Consider the following 12,113-nt stretch of genomic DNA (forward strand, 5'->3'; position numbering starts at 1 on the left):
AACTTATCTTAACTATCTCAAGACGTAATATCGAAACTTTTTGAACTATCAAACTATTTAAAGTAAATTACTTTAGATGAAAAAAGAGATGCTATTTAAATTGGTTGGTATTTAAAAGATGATAATAAGAGATGAGTTTCATGGAAAAGAACACGATGTTGAAAAGCTGTTATTTATGCACTAATTAGATGAAAACGGTCACTGAAGTAATAATAATTAGCAGCAGCACCTTTTTGAAGTAATGGCGTGTTATGATTTTAGAAGTTTTAATCTAGAAGCGTATCATGTTAGAAAAAAATCGCATAGAGAAATGTCGAAACCTAGTATGTAATCGCAGCTACTAATGATATACGCCTTTTTCGACAACCTTTTAGTGAATTTGAAACAAAATATTTATAAGTTGACTATATGCAGTGCCAGACTTATGTTCCAGGTTCAGCAAGTTTAATTAATCAATAACGAACTTTATTAAAAACTTGGATTGAAAATTTGGAGTATCGAAATAAAACCACTTGTATAGAACACTACAAAAATTTATTATGTGGTGTGCTAAAACGTATACAATATATTATTAGATAGCCATTTAACTCCCTTATCTCCGGAAGCAAACAGCCTGTACACTAAATTAAATTAAATCATTAAAAATTATCTTAGCAGTAATTAAAAGGTAAAAAAATAATCGGCCGTGAAAAAGGGCAAAAACCTTAAAAAACTAAACACAAAATCGACAAAAATGGAAGTTTTTTCAATTGTTATTTTTTAATATTTCAGTCAGTCTCCCAAAAGAAGGAATCATATGTTTTTTTTTTGGTTCTCTTAAATTATAATTAGAAAAATCTTCCAAATTTTACTATCACAAATATATATATATATCAAGAAAAATTGAATACAAAAGCTATGGTCCAAAATCACATCATCAATTGAGTATATAAAAAAAAACGCAATATTCGTATTTCAGGAATGCTATCGAAATGACTTGTCTTATTTCAATTTCTTTTGTTCAATACTGTTTTTTCAGTAAAAAAATACAACAATAATACAAAAACGCGAATTACGAACATTATATTGTACATTGTTGAGTTTTTTTTGAAGTTTTATTTCAAAGGAGCATGATTGGCACAGTGAAGACGATGACGATGCCTGGATTAGTTGGGAAGGAGGGATCAGGAACAGGACACGTAAAACGAAGACAGTAACAGTCTTATGGTCGACATAGCCCTCGTGTTATATATTATACCCTCGATTATTCACAGACGAACCAACAATTACACATTACGAAGAATAAATAGAAAAATAAGTATTTAATGACGGGCTTTCATATTTAGAGACCTGTAAGAGGGGGATGCGGAACCCTTACCCATACAAACCACATATAAATAATCATATTTTCAATTATAAAAAATAATATTAAAAATAAACGGTTACATCTATACTTCCACACTGACCGTCGGACTGTCTGTAGTCGCTGGGGACGACTCGACCTTCTTGACGACGATCTCCTCAATTTTGCCTTCGGTACTGTCCAAGTCTTTTCCGTTGGTCTCCTTGCTATCACCGTTTAACTTTTTGTCCGGCTAAAAAAATCACATTATTACATACTGGCCCAAGAGTTTAAAATTTAATTGTATTCAACAAGAAACATCTCCAGTAGAACTAGTAAATATATTCAATCAATGCCCAGAGTAAGGATGCAGAAAAAATATCGATATTTTTGGCCGATATATTGATATTTTTTGCCGATATTTTTTCAGAATAGATTGAATATAATTTAAAAACTTTACAATTGGTACTTAATTTTAGCCGATTTGGTGGAGCAGTGGTAAAGGCGATGGGACAGTCCTACTGTTGCGATAGCCGCGGGCTCTAGGCAAGAGTGTAAAATTCGACAAGGAAAATGATCTCAGTCACGCCAGTAACCAGGCTAGGTAAGACCGGATGTCTTCTGGGATGATTTCTAAATTTGGTCACTCGCCAGTCGGTAGGCTTAATGCTGAGGACCATGGTTCGGAGCCCACGTTAAACTTTAGGCCCAGCCCAGATAAACCCATAGTTGGTAAAAGGAGATTTTAAGATATATAAAAAAACATATTTTTTTTATCCATTTAATATCACAATATTTAATTTGATATTTTTTTTAAAAAATATCCATATATCGAAATATCTATATTTTTCGGTGGCCAACACCCCTACCCCAAAACCAAAAATGAAGAGAAATAAACATCAAAAGGCCCTGAGCATAGTTCAATCTAGAGAAACAAACGTTCTCCACGGAACCCTATTTTTAGTATATGCATTGTCATCAAGTTGGCAATGGTCAATGTCACAAATTATTCTGTCTTCGAATTCTTTTCTGCAGCACTGAACAACGCAACTATTTTTAGATTCTACATTAAAAAAGTAGATTAGTTTAATTTTGCAAAACACAGCAAAGCTATAAGGACCGCTAGTCAAAATGTGTCTATAATGTCTTCTGTCAACTGAAAATAGGTGCCATGAAGTAGTAATTTGAGTTTTAGAAATAGAAATCCCGAAGCTATACCAGTGAATGAGGTAGTTGATTAATTCTTAACCAAAACTACATTCGAACATTTGAAACGCATTGTATGCTATCTGCTGATATGCACATAGTTGTTGAAGTCAATTCAGCGTAAGCCTTCTGCGACATCATCAGTCACCCTGTACACGAAATTCCATTTGCAAATAACAAGCTTAACGACAAAATTATTTTTAAAACACCTTTAAATTAATTCAGGGCAATTTTTTGATAAAAACACACACAACCCCCTATTTACCACGAATTTTAGAATTCCACACCTATATATCTTCATAGATCAACAAAAACGACATTCTAAATCACTCAAAGTACAGAAGGTTAATATTACCTGAACGCCAGAATGACTTGGTGAAGAATTTTCGAGTTTAAAGGATATCCCAAAAGTCTCAACTTAAAGTAATGTATCCTAAATGTTTACCTAACTCAGATATAGGCTCCCTCATAAATATATTAATTCAGTGTGGCTCAAGCTAATCCACTCACAGCACAAACAATTTCTTTGTTAGTTGTTGAATCAATTCAAATTTCCTCCCAACCACATCACCAATTAACTATCCTCCTGAATAAGTGTGAAACGATCATTAAAACATTTTCTTAAGAGCCAACACAAATCAGTTGAATCTCACTCTTGATTATAAAAAATTATAAAAGCTGTTACATCACTATGTCGTATATATATAAGGTTAAACAGGGAAAATATATTAAAGTTTCCTAGGATTATAGTGTTCACAAGCTTTATATTAGCATCAGACTGTCTTTAACGGTAAACAAATCAGTGTCTCTAGTTTAGTTGCCATCACATTTAGGTATATATCAATATCTTGAAAAAAAAAAACTAGGATATGAATGACCACATTCACTAGCTAAATTTTCGTTTAATGAATAGAGGATATATTGGGGAAAAATGAACCAAAGAAAATATATAACCAACTAACATCTACACCCGCGTAAAACTAAGCCACCGCATGATGCCTTAAAAGAGTTCTTTACCACAACAAATATTTCAAAAGACATTCTACTTGGGCAAAATATAAATATAATGGACAAAAGAGGGATGCTCAAGTTATAAAAATGATGTAGAATCACTAAGAGCTGAAAATTTTGTTAAACATTTTTATAGTAATTAGTTACTTACCGATGATTCGCCATTGGTGGTAACTTCACTATCTTCTTTCTTTCCATTTTCTAAACCATTAGCCAAATCTTTCTTGTTTTCCTTCTCATCTTGATCAACGTTTTCTGACTTCTTACCGGTATCATCGGTCTCCGTCGACGATACGGCATTATCTGCTTTGGCAGCATCGGTTTCTGTCTTTTCCTCAACTTTGCTTTCTTCCTGTTGTGTTTTTTCTTCAGGTGCATTATCACTTTCCTCTTTTTTACTGCTATCTACGCTGGATTCTTCTACTTTGTTGGTCTCAGCGACTTCTTCAGTTTTACTACTATCGGCAGTCTTACTTTCTTCGGGTTTGCAGCTACTTTCCACTGTATCTTCTTTCGGTTTAACGGTCTCTTCTGATTTTTCGTCCACTTTATTACTTTCTGCTGCGGAATCGGTTTGTTCCTCGGTCTTCTCATTCACTTCTTCGCTTTTCTCAGTCAACGGTTCCTTAACACCATTTGTCAGTTCCGATTTAGGTTCTTCTTCCTTTTTGTCTTGTGCGGTCGTGGATTGTTCGGACTTTTCTTCTGGATTCGATTCGCTTTTCACTTCCGCCGTTGATTCAGTTTTCTCTTCAGCTGGTTTAGTTTCTTCTGGTTTTACCTCTTCCTCCTTAGTTTCAGCTACTTCCAGTTTGGTTTCTTCCGTGGTGCTGTCTACAGTGGTTTCTTTTTGCTCGGTCTTGTCGGATTCTGAAAAACGCAAGTATAAATATAACTTACTAAACAGTATATCATAGATTTCTACCTGTAGTCGAGGCAACTTCTTCTTTCTTTGAATCGGTCTCGCTTTTCTGCTCTTTTTCAGCTTCTTTAACCTCCACCTTCTCTTCGGATTTTTCAGTCTTCGACTCGCTCATTTCTACGTCTTCACTTTTTGAGTCTGCTTCAGTCTTTTCGGCTTTTGTTTCAGTCTTTTCTTCGGCTTTGACCTCCTCTTGTTCGGCAACATTATCGACCTCCATACTCTCGGCCTCTACCGATTTATTCTCATCTGTTTTAGGGGCTTCCTTGGCAGGAACTTTCTCATCTGTCACTTCTTTTTCGGTCTTTGCGACCTTTGTTGGCCGCTCCTACATAGTCATAAGAATTTAGTGTCGATAACCAACAGCGAACGAACGAGAGAAATAAAGAAAAACAACTGAATCTGTCTAAGGAACGTTTATATATTTAAATTATATATTTACAAGTTTTTTTGTACCTTGAAGTCATGCAAGGAGTCTTTACATCCAGCCCACCTAGAATCTAAAATCAAACTACCAAAAAATATATAAAAAAATAATAAAACTATTTTATGCCATGGGGACGACAGAAATCTACGAAGAATCGAGAACTATAGTCTAACCACCCTCTAACTACGGGAAATAAGTAATCATTTACAACTTTACTCTTTTTCTACTTTTGACAATGGCACAAACCTCAGTGGGAGTATCTTCTGTGTTCTTCCTCTTGGATGGGTTCTCGAACGCCACCTCCTTGAAGCTGTTGATGGTGGGGAATGTTTCTGATCCCTCACCCAGCTTTTCGTTGCCCTCACGCACTACCAGACTCACGCACAATCCGGCTGTTTTAGCCGCTTTGCCCTCTAAAACACAAATACACACGCTCATTTACACAATTTAACATTAAGTGATTTTGTATTTTGTTACCTTCCAGACTATCGGTTATAAAAAGTACTTCCTCTGGCTTAGCCGAAAGTTTCTCAGCGATTTTTTGGTAGCTGTCCGACGATGTTTTCGATCCAACGGACTGATCGAAATAGTTGGTGATGTGTGCGGTCAGGTCACCCTCGGTGGTGTGCGCGAATAATTGTTTCTGGGCTTCAACGGATCCCGTGGAGTAAACAGCGATTTTTCGAGATTTGGTCCACTGTTCAAAGCAAGCAGGAACATCAGGAAATACGCTGGAATTAAATAAAAATTGATAAAAGGTGTTGTAAGGGCTTTCATCTATTAAAAAAATGATTGTAATGATGAATAAATAGAAAATACATTAAATGTATATTAGATCTTTTTAGATCCTGCATTGTGATTATTGGACATTATTAAAACTGTATAATATTTTTACTATATTTAAGGGTACCCTTTGTACCAATTAAGTGGTTATCTGGACTAGACCTATTTGATTATATATATACGGCCTTGTACAGCATAGTTACAGTAGGGCCGTCCTGTCGCTGTATTGAGGATCTTTTTTTACATTTGCACTACTTACACTACTACTACTACACATATTTAAATAGTATCTATACATATACAACTGGATTGATCTTATGGCAAACAAAAAAAAGTTAACCCTAATTAACCCTAGCATGAAATACTAGTTCATTTGTTTATGTAAAAACTATGTCTGTAGAAAAATATTATATATATTCTTAAATGCAGACTAAAACCAAAACAAAGGGCCAGTTTAACCCAGTTTAAGTTAGAAAGTTTAAAAAATGCTTACTACCACTTATATAAAACTAAGTCTCATAAAAAATATTGTTAAAACCATGAACGAGAATAATAGTTTAACACCCCAAGACAATATTTCTCTGGTAGTTCATATTGTTTATGAAGAATTTAAAATTCTTGATAGGAAGTTGAGAATAAAAATTAGCTGTTTTTATATAAGTGTGTTTTTTAAAGATAAAATTACCCGCAAGTTTTTCGGGAATTTCTTTCTGCTAATAAAATGTAAAATGCAGAATCATTCAATTTTTGTTACAGGATAAATTGTATATAGAAATATGCTACATTTTAAAACAGTCGGTTTTGTCAGAAGAAATGCTTGCAGATTGCACACCGTGAAATTTTTTTTTTATTTACTAGAATGACCAGCTAGAACCAAATGGTCTTTGGCTGATGTCGCCTCAGGTTCGGGATATGATTGTTTTGTAGGCGACAGAGACCCTGGGTTACGACTGCGACTGTCGTAGTTTGTTTACTATCGGAATTTCTGGACGGGTAGGGATTTTATTCCTTATTTTATTTTATTTTAAGATGTTATCGTGTTCTAAGGTTCCTATGGAGAACCTCACACTGAGCATGTTTATGAAATTTTTCACAAACGGGATGCCTGATTCGAGGTGTGTATTGACGTTCCTCATAAACCATGGGGCTCTGAGTAACGCACGGACTTTTTTGGATTGGAACACTTGGAGAAGTTCAAGTTGTCTCTCCGAGACATACCTGTACCACACCTGTGCTCCATTTAGGCAGATTGGACAGACCATTGGAATCTACGGTCGAACTGGAGACCGAGGTATAAAACTTTCTGGAGTCATGAGATAGGGACTTTATCGATTTGGAGGCGATAGGCGCGAAACTCCTTCTTGGGGTGGAACAGAACAGCCTGAGTTTTGCTCGGGTATATCTGAAGCCGCCAGAATTTGTACCACGCTATCGCTTGGTTCAGTTGTGCTTGGAGTCTATTGGGTATTGCGTAGGAACAGTAACCGGTTGTGAAGAAAGCGGTATCATCTACATAAAATGCTGTGTGGGAAAGTTTGTAGAGTGGGAAATCAGCCATATAAAGGTTGAATAGGGCTAGAGCTAATGGAGCGCCTTGCGGGACTCCTGCGGAGATTTGTTTAGGAGACTGTGTCACCGATCCTCACCTGAAAGGACCTACCACCCAAGTATGAATCTATCAGGGATATTAGGTCATTCGGTAGACCTAGTTGTTTTGCTTAAAATATTAGCCCATGGTGCCATACTTGGTCGAAAGCTTTGGAGACATCTAAGAAGATAGCTCCTGTCTTTCGACTTTTTATCATTGCCTGGTGGATAGTTGCTGCAACGAGGGCAGCTTGATGGAGGCATGAATGTTTGGCATGGTAACTGAGTGGTTCGTTCGGGATTATGTGATGTGCGTCTGTGAAATCGTTTAATGCGTTTAATATCGCTTTTTCGGCAAGTTTAGATAGTGAACTAATCAGGCTGACAGGCCTGTAGTCAGAAGGGCTAGACTTGACATTTTTTTAGGAATGACAGCGACAAGCGCCTGTCCAGGACTTTGGGAAATGCTTTAACCTCGAAAAAATGTACAGTACTATAAATATATATGCGGTACATACTTTTTCTAACCAATTTTCCATTTATAGGGTATTAAATATATTATTATGTATGCAAATACTGCAAATGAGTGCAGTGTAATGAAAACTATTACTTAGATTAGTTAAGACACATTTGAAAAAGGGAAAATTAAAATATTTTTCCGAAGACTGTCTGTCCCATAAAGTGGTTTCCTATATTCCCTAAATCTAATATTCAAGTACTGTTTATGGACATAAATGAATGTAACATAATTTTTTATCTACTTATTTATACGCTGAATTTTAGAAAATTCAATTAGAAGGTAAACAAATTCAATAACAATCAATCATAATTCAAAATATCGTTGCATCAGAAAATCTGACAACTAAATATCACCGAAGTGACATGAAATTTAATACACACCGCATGATAAATTCTATTTTGAGCTTTTTTTTTAAGTTAGAATATTTGATTCAAGTCTGATATTGAACATATATATTGCAACAGAGACTGTTAATAATGAAACAGTGTTATCTTTCCCCCGAACAAATAACAAATCTACATCGCTAAATAAACAATTTTACGTAACCTCAAGTTACTATCGCTACCATTCTTTTAAATGAAAATGGAACAATAAAACGTGTAATATCATAGTCAACAACGACATTCATAGCTGGTAAATGATACAAGAGCAAACAGCTCCTCCGCAAAATTGTTCATACCTTAAAATATTCATGTTAAGGATAAATTTATTCCTAAATATATGTAGAACATGTTAATAAAGTAATTTTCCAAATTGAAAGTCGTTGAAAAGTTACAACAGCTAGAAGACCAGCTGTTAGGAGACATTTTAATGAAATAAAGACCTTTTGACTGGTTTGGGCATATATGTAGTGTATTTGAAATCAAAGAGCAATTTATATGTTTCTATTAAAGAAATTAAAAGTTTGTTCTAATTGCTTTAATAAGAAGCTTTCATTGAAACAGCTAAAAAGGATTACTAAATAAGAAAAGTATAATATAGGGTAATTTAAATCAATGCAATTTTAAAATATTCTAAAGATTCGAATTTAACTAAACTTACACACCAAAACGCAACAGATCATGATCAGAGATACAGAAGTTAAAATACTACTTAAATTTCAAATCAAATCACAACATTGAGGCAACACTGAAGCTTCTAGCGGATATCTAAATAATACATACAGTGTTGTAATTAATAGATAGTAATTAAAGCCCTAATATAGAAAACATCATAATTCAAATAAAAGATTAAATGTTTAAATTAAAATGTCTTAAACATACTAATTATATAAAGCTACGACAAATCATGTTAGAAGTTGTTCCAATATTATCATACATGATTTTCATTTTCTCCCTTGATTCGATATGGTATATGATATATCGATACTTATGCAGAAAATTAGTTAATATATATGATATGCTGATCATATTATCATTACTACATATGGTGGCAATCTAATAGAACAAAAAAACTAATACAGATTAAATTAAGATAGTTATCCTTCAGTGTCAATTTTCAAGTGAAAATTTTAGCATTGTTATCTGTCATATACAGAAAGGATATGATCACACCAAATAGACTGTAACTTCTTCACTTTGATGTCAATCATTTATGTTTTAATATTATTTTTCATAACAAAAATGAGATATCTTTGGAAGACTCATAGAGATTAATTCATTTAATTTCAAAGGATAGATAAATTATCGTTTAAATATAACATTTTTTATCATTCATAAAGTAAATTAAATTAAATTTTTCAATTATAAGGTGTAAGTATTATGTGGTAAATAATGGTTTCAAAATATCTGGCTAAACACCAAAGTTATGGAGAATAAATATTTGTATTTCAAATCAAATCACAATATTTTGGTAACACTCAAATTTCTACACAAAGATTAAATGATAAACATCTAAATTTTGTTAATAATATAATAATAAATAAAAAATCTTAAATTTTCCAATTTTGTATTGCTGCAACATAGTATGCAAATTTTAGAGCGACATGATTATAATTACAATATATGTAAGACAAAAGTGAATTTTTGATCAACAATAACTGTTAGTGATGGAGAATTAATTATTCATAACGTTAAAACACTGTTAAAACAAATTAAATCAGCGAATCGCAAATCACCAGTAAACATAGCAACTTTGACTCATACATAAATGAATCACTTTAAATTCTCAGACTATTTATATATCCAAAGGCATCAAAATATACAAATTCGCAACAAGCAAAAAACTTTAGTTTTCATTTGCGTTTCAATGTTAGTAGTTATGGCGTGTTAACGGTTTAAAAATCACTGTATCACTATACTTACTGCGACTTCAAATCACCGCTCTGGTAACCTTTCTCGTAGATCAACCCTTGGATAGTCTTCAATCCAGTGTTATCACTATGACTTTCCGTCAGTTCTTTTACCAGCTTTGTGACCGCTTCCAATTCCAGCTTGTCGTCACCCTCCTTTAGCTGTTTCACAGCTTTCTGAACGGATTCGTCCTCCCATTTTTCCTTAAGAATTTCTTCAGCATGTTTTATTACATAAGGAAATAGTGTCTCCTATTGAAGAAAGAAATATCACATTAGGAATATATTAATTTCATATAGTATAGTAACTAAAATGAAACATCAATCAGTGCTTTTTTAATTATGCCATTCGCATGTTTTTTTTGAATGATCGATATGATTAAAGCCTTATCTTATATATTTACTTCAATAAAAGAATTGAAAATGGTATATGAATACTATGGAAAAACGTTAACAATAATACACATACACATAAAACAATATCTATATATATTGATTCAACGAATCTTTATATACGATGAAAGATATTTATTATAAATACAGAAGGTCCGACCAATGCATGGTATGATAAACTTGCTAAAACAATAACTAAAAACTACATTCGATGAAACCCAAAATAACGATGTGATCAAATACACGTGGTATGCTAATTATAAACTTTTTACTACAAGAGCAAATAATTAATCCACAAGGAAAAAACCGAAAAGGTACTTCATTTCTACATGATAACACATGATGACTTCTGTAATGTAATCCCTTTTAGAAAGTTGCCAAAAACTTGCTGTATAATTTCATCACTTTACTGAATAATAGTTATTCAAGAAAGTACGTCGTATATAAACGTAAAAAATGTGCTTTATAATATGCAACATTAACAACTTGAACTCTATGATAATAAAAGCTGAATCTCAATATTGTAATAAATCATATATGAAACCATTACAGTGTCAAAATAATTATAAATACTATGAATAAATTAATATCGATGTATTTACATGTTGGCTAAAATACAATCACAATACAAAAAATCAATAAAATCAATAGATCTGCAATTAGAGATAATATCTAAGCACCAACAAAATAATTAAATTGAAACCTGCCAATTTTAAGTTATAAGAAATGTACTTGTTGACAGGTACGATTCAATTAGTTATGTATCACCATAAACACCCAAATAAATATTTCAAAATATAATTTCAGTAATGTTTTGATTATCCAGATGATACAAAAACGTAAATATAAGCATTCATTGACCTTAAAGTGAAAAATCGAAAAATGTTACCCTGCAGTAGGCAAATAACAACCAAACGCCGGTGACCTGGCTCGCACCATTCAGGTAAATGAAATACCTTAACAATAAAAGAAAAAAGGATACAGGCCCGAATACAAAAAAGGACCAGATTCTATCACGACCATGTGTCATGTCGCACATGCTTTAAAAATGGCTGTACCCCTACAGACAAAAGAGCGAATTTTCCAAAATGCCGAATATTCCTATTTTTTAAGAAATAATGTCACATTATGAGGGACGTATAGAAAAAAAATATTTGGATAATCTAGAAACCGTCAGTCTAGTGACCATCGGACATACAGCGGCCATTTTAAACAAAAACAAGGATGGCTCTGGAAACGGCACCCCATTTTTGCGAATTAATATTAAAAATTTCAAACTACTGATAATACAACAAAACTTAAATTATAAATAAATAAAAGTACTTATTTTTCGTCTATATTTACAAAATAAGTGAAAAGGACACTTACCTTTGCGAAATTAATTGAAGTGGTGGTTCCAAGAACATCCACTACGACCACAGTGCACTTTTCGAAGACGGTCGTATTGTTTTCGGTAGTCATTTTCAATTAATGTAAGTTCGCAACGGTTTAGAAATAATACCGGGCCCTTTATCGGTCAGTTTTAAAGCGTAAATGCAGATATTTTTTCGAAATGTAACTGAGCTAGCTGAGGGCAGGTGGTCTGACCCGGGAGAAATGGTGAGGATTGGCGAATAGGCGCTTGCGCTTCTGACGAATCACCGCCGAAAGCCG

The 12,113-nt window shown here is 33.5% G+C and overlaps 1 protein-coding gene across 1 annotated transcript; it reads right to left on the minus strand.

The window, feature by feature from the left end:
- Positions 1 to 512: 512 nt before the first annotated feature.
- LOC143196230 (uncharacterized) lies at positions 513 to 12,113 on the minus strand. Its single transcript, XM_076403885.1, has 7 exons — positions 11,829 to 12,113; positions 10,081 to 10,319; positions 5,365 to 5,618; positions 5,134 to 5,300; positions 4,464 to 4,788; positions 3,690 to 4,408; positions 513 to 1,574 (listed from the first exon to the last, which is right to left on the minus strand). Exons 1-7 carry the CDS (start codon positions 11,919 to 11,921, stop codon positions 1,428 to 1,430), a joined length of 1,944 nt encoding a protein of 647 aa, XP_076260000.1. The 5' UTR covers positions 11,922 to 12,113; the 3' UTR covers positions 513 to 1,427.

The sequence above is a fragment of the Rhynchophorus ferrugineus genome, unplaced genomic scaffold, assembly GCF_030347505.1.
Source record: "Rhynchophorus ferrugineus isolate W39M unplaced genomic scaffold, kcgeb_rfMv2 rfM4, whole genome shotgun sequence".
Lineage (NCBI taxonomy): Eukaryota > Metazoa > Arthropoda > Insecta > Coleoptera > Curculionidae > Rhynchophorus > Rhynchophorus ferrugineus.

What these genes read in the sequence shown, in the direction of transcription:
- LOC143196230 (XM_076403885.1), bottom strand. Translation starts at nt 11,921, where the DNA reads ATGACTACCGAAAACAATACGACCGTCTTCGAAAAGTGCACTGTGGTC. An exon ending in AGCGGTGATTTGAAGTCGCA is followed by an intron (nt 5,619 to 10,080) that starts GTAAGTATAGTG and finishes ATTTAATTCCAG; the next exon opens with CGTATTTCCTGATGTTCCTG. An exon ending in CCACCAATGGCGAATCATCG is followed by an intron (nt 1,575 to 3,689) that starts GTAAGTAACTAA and finishes TGATTTTTTTAG; the next exon opens with CCGGACAAAAAGTTAAACGG.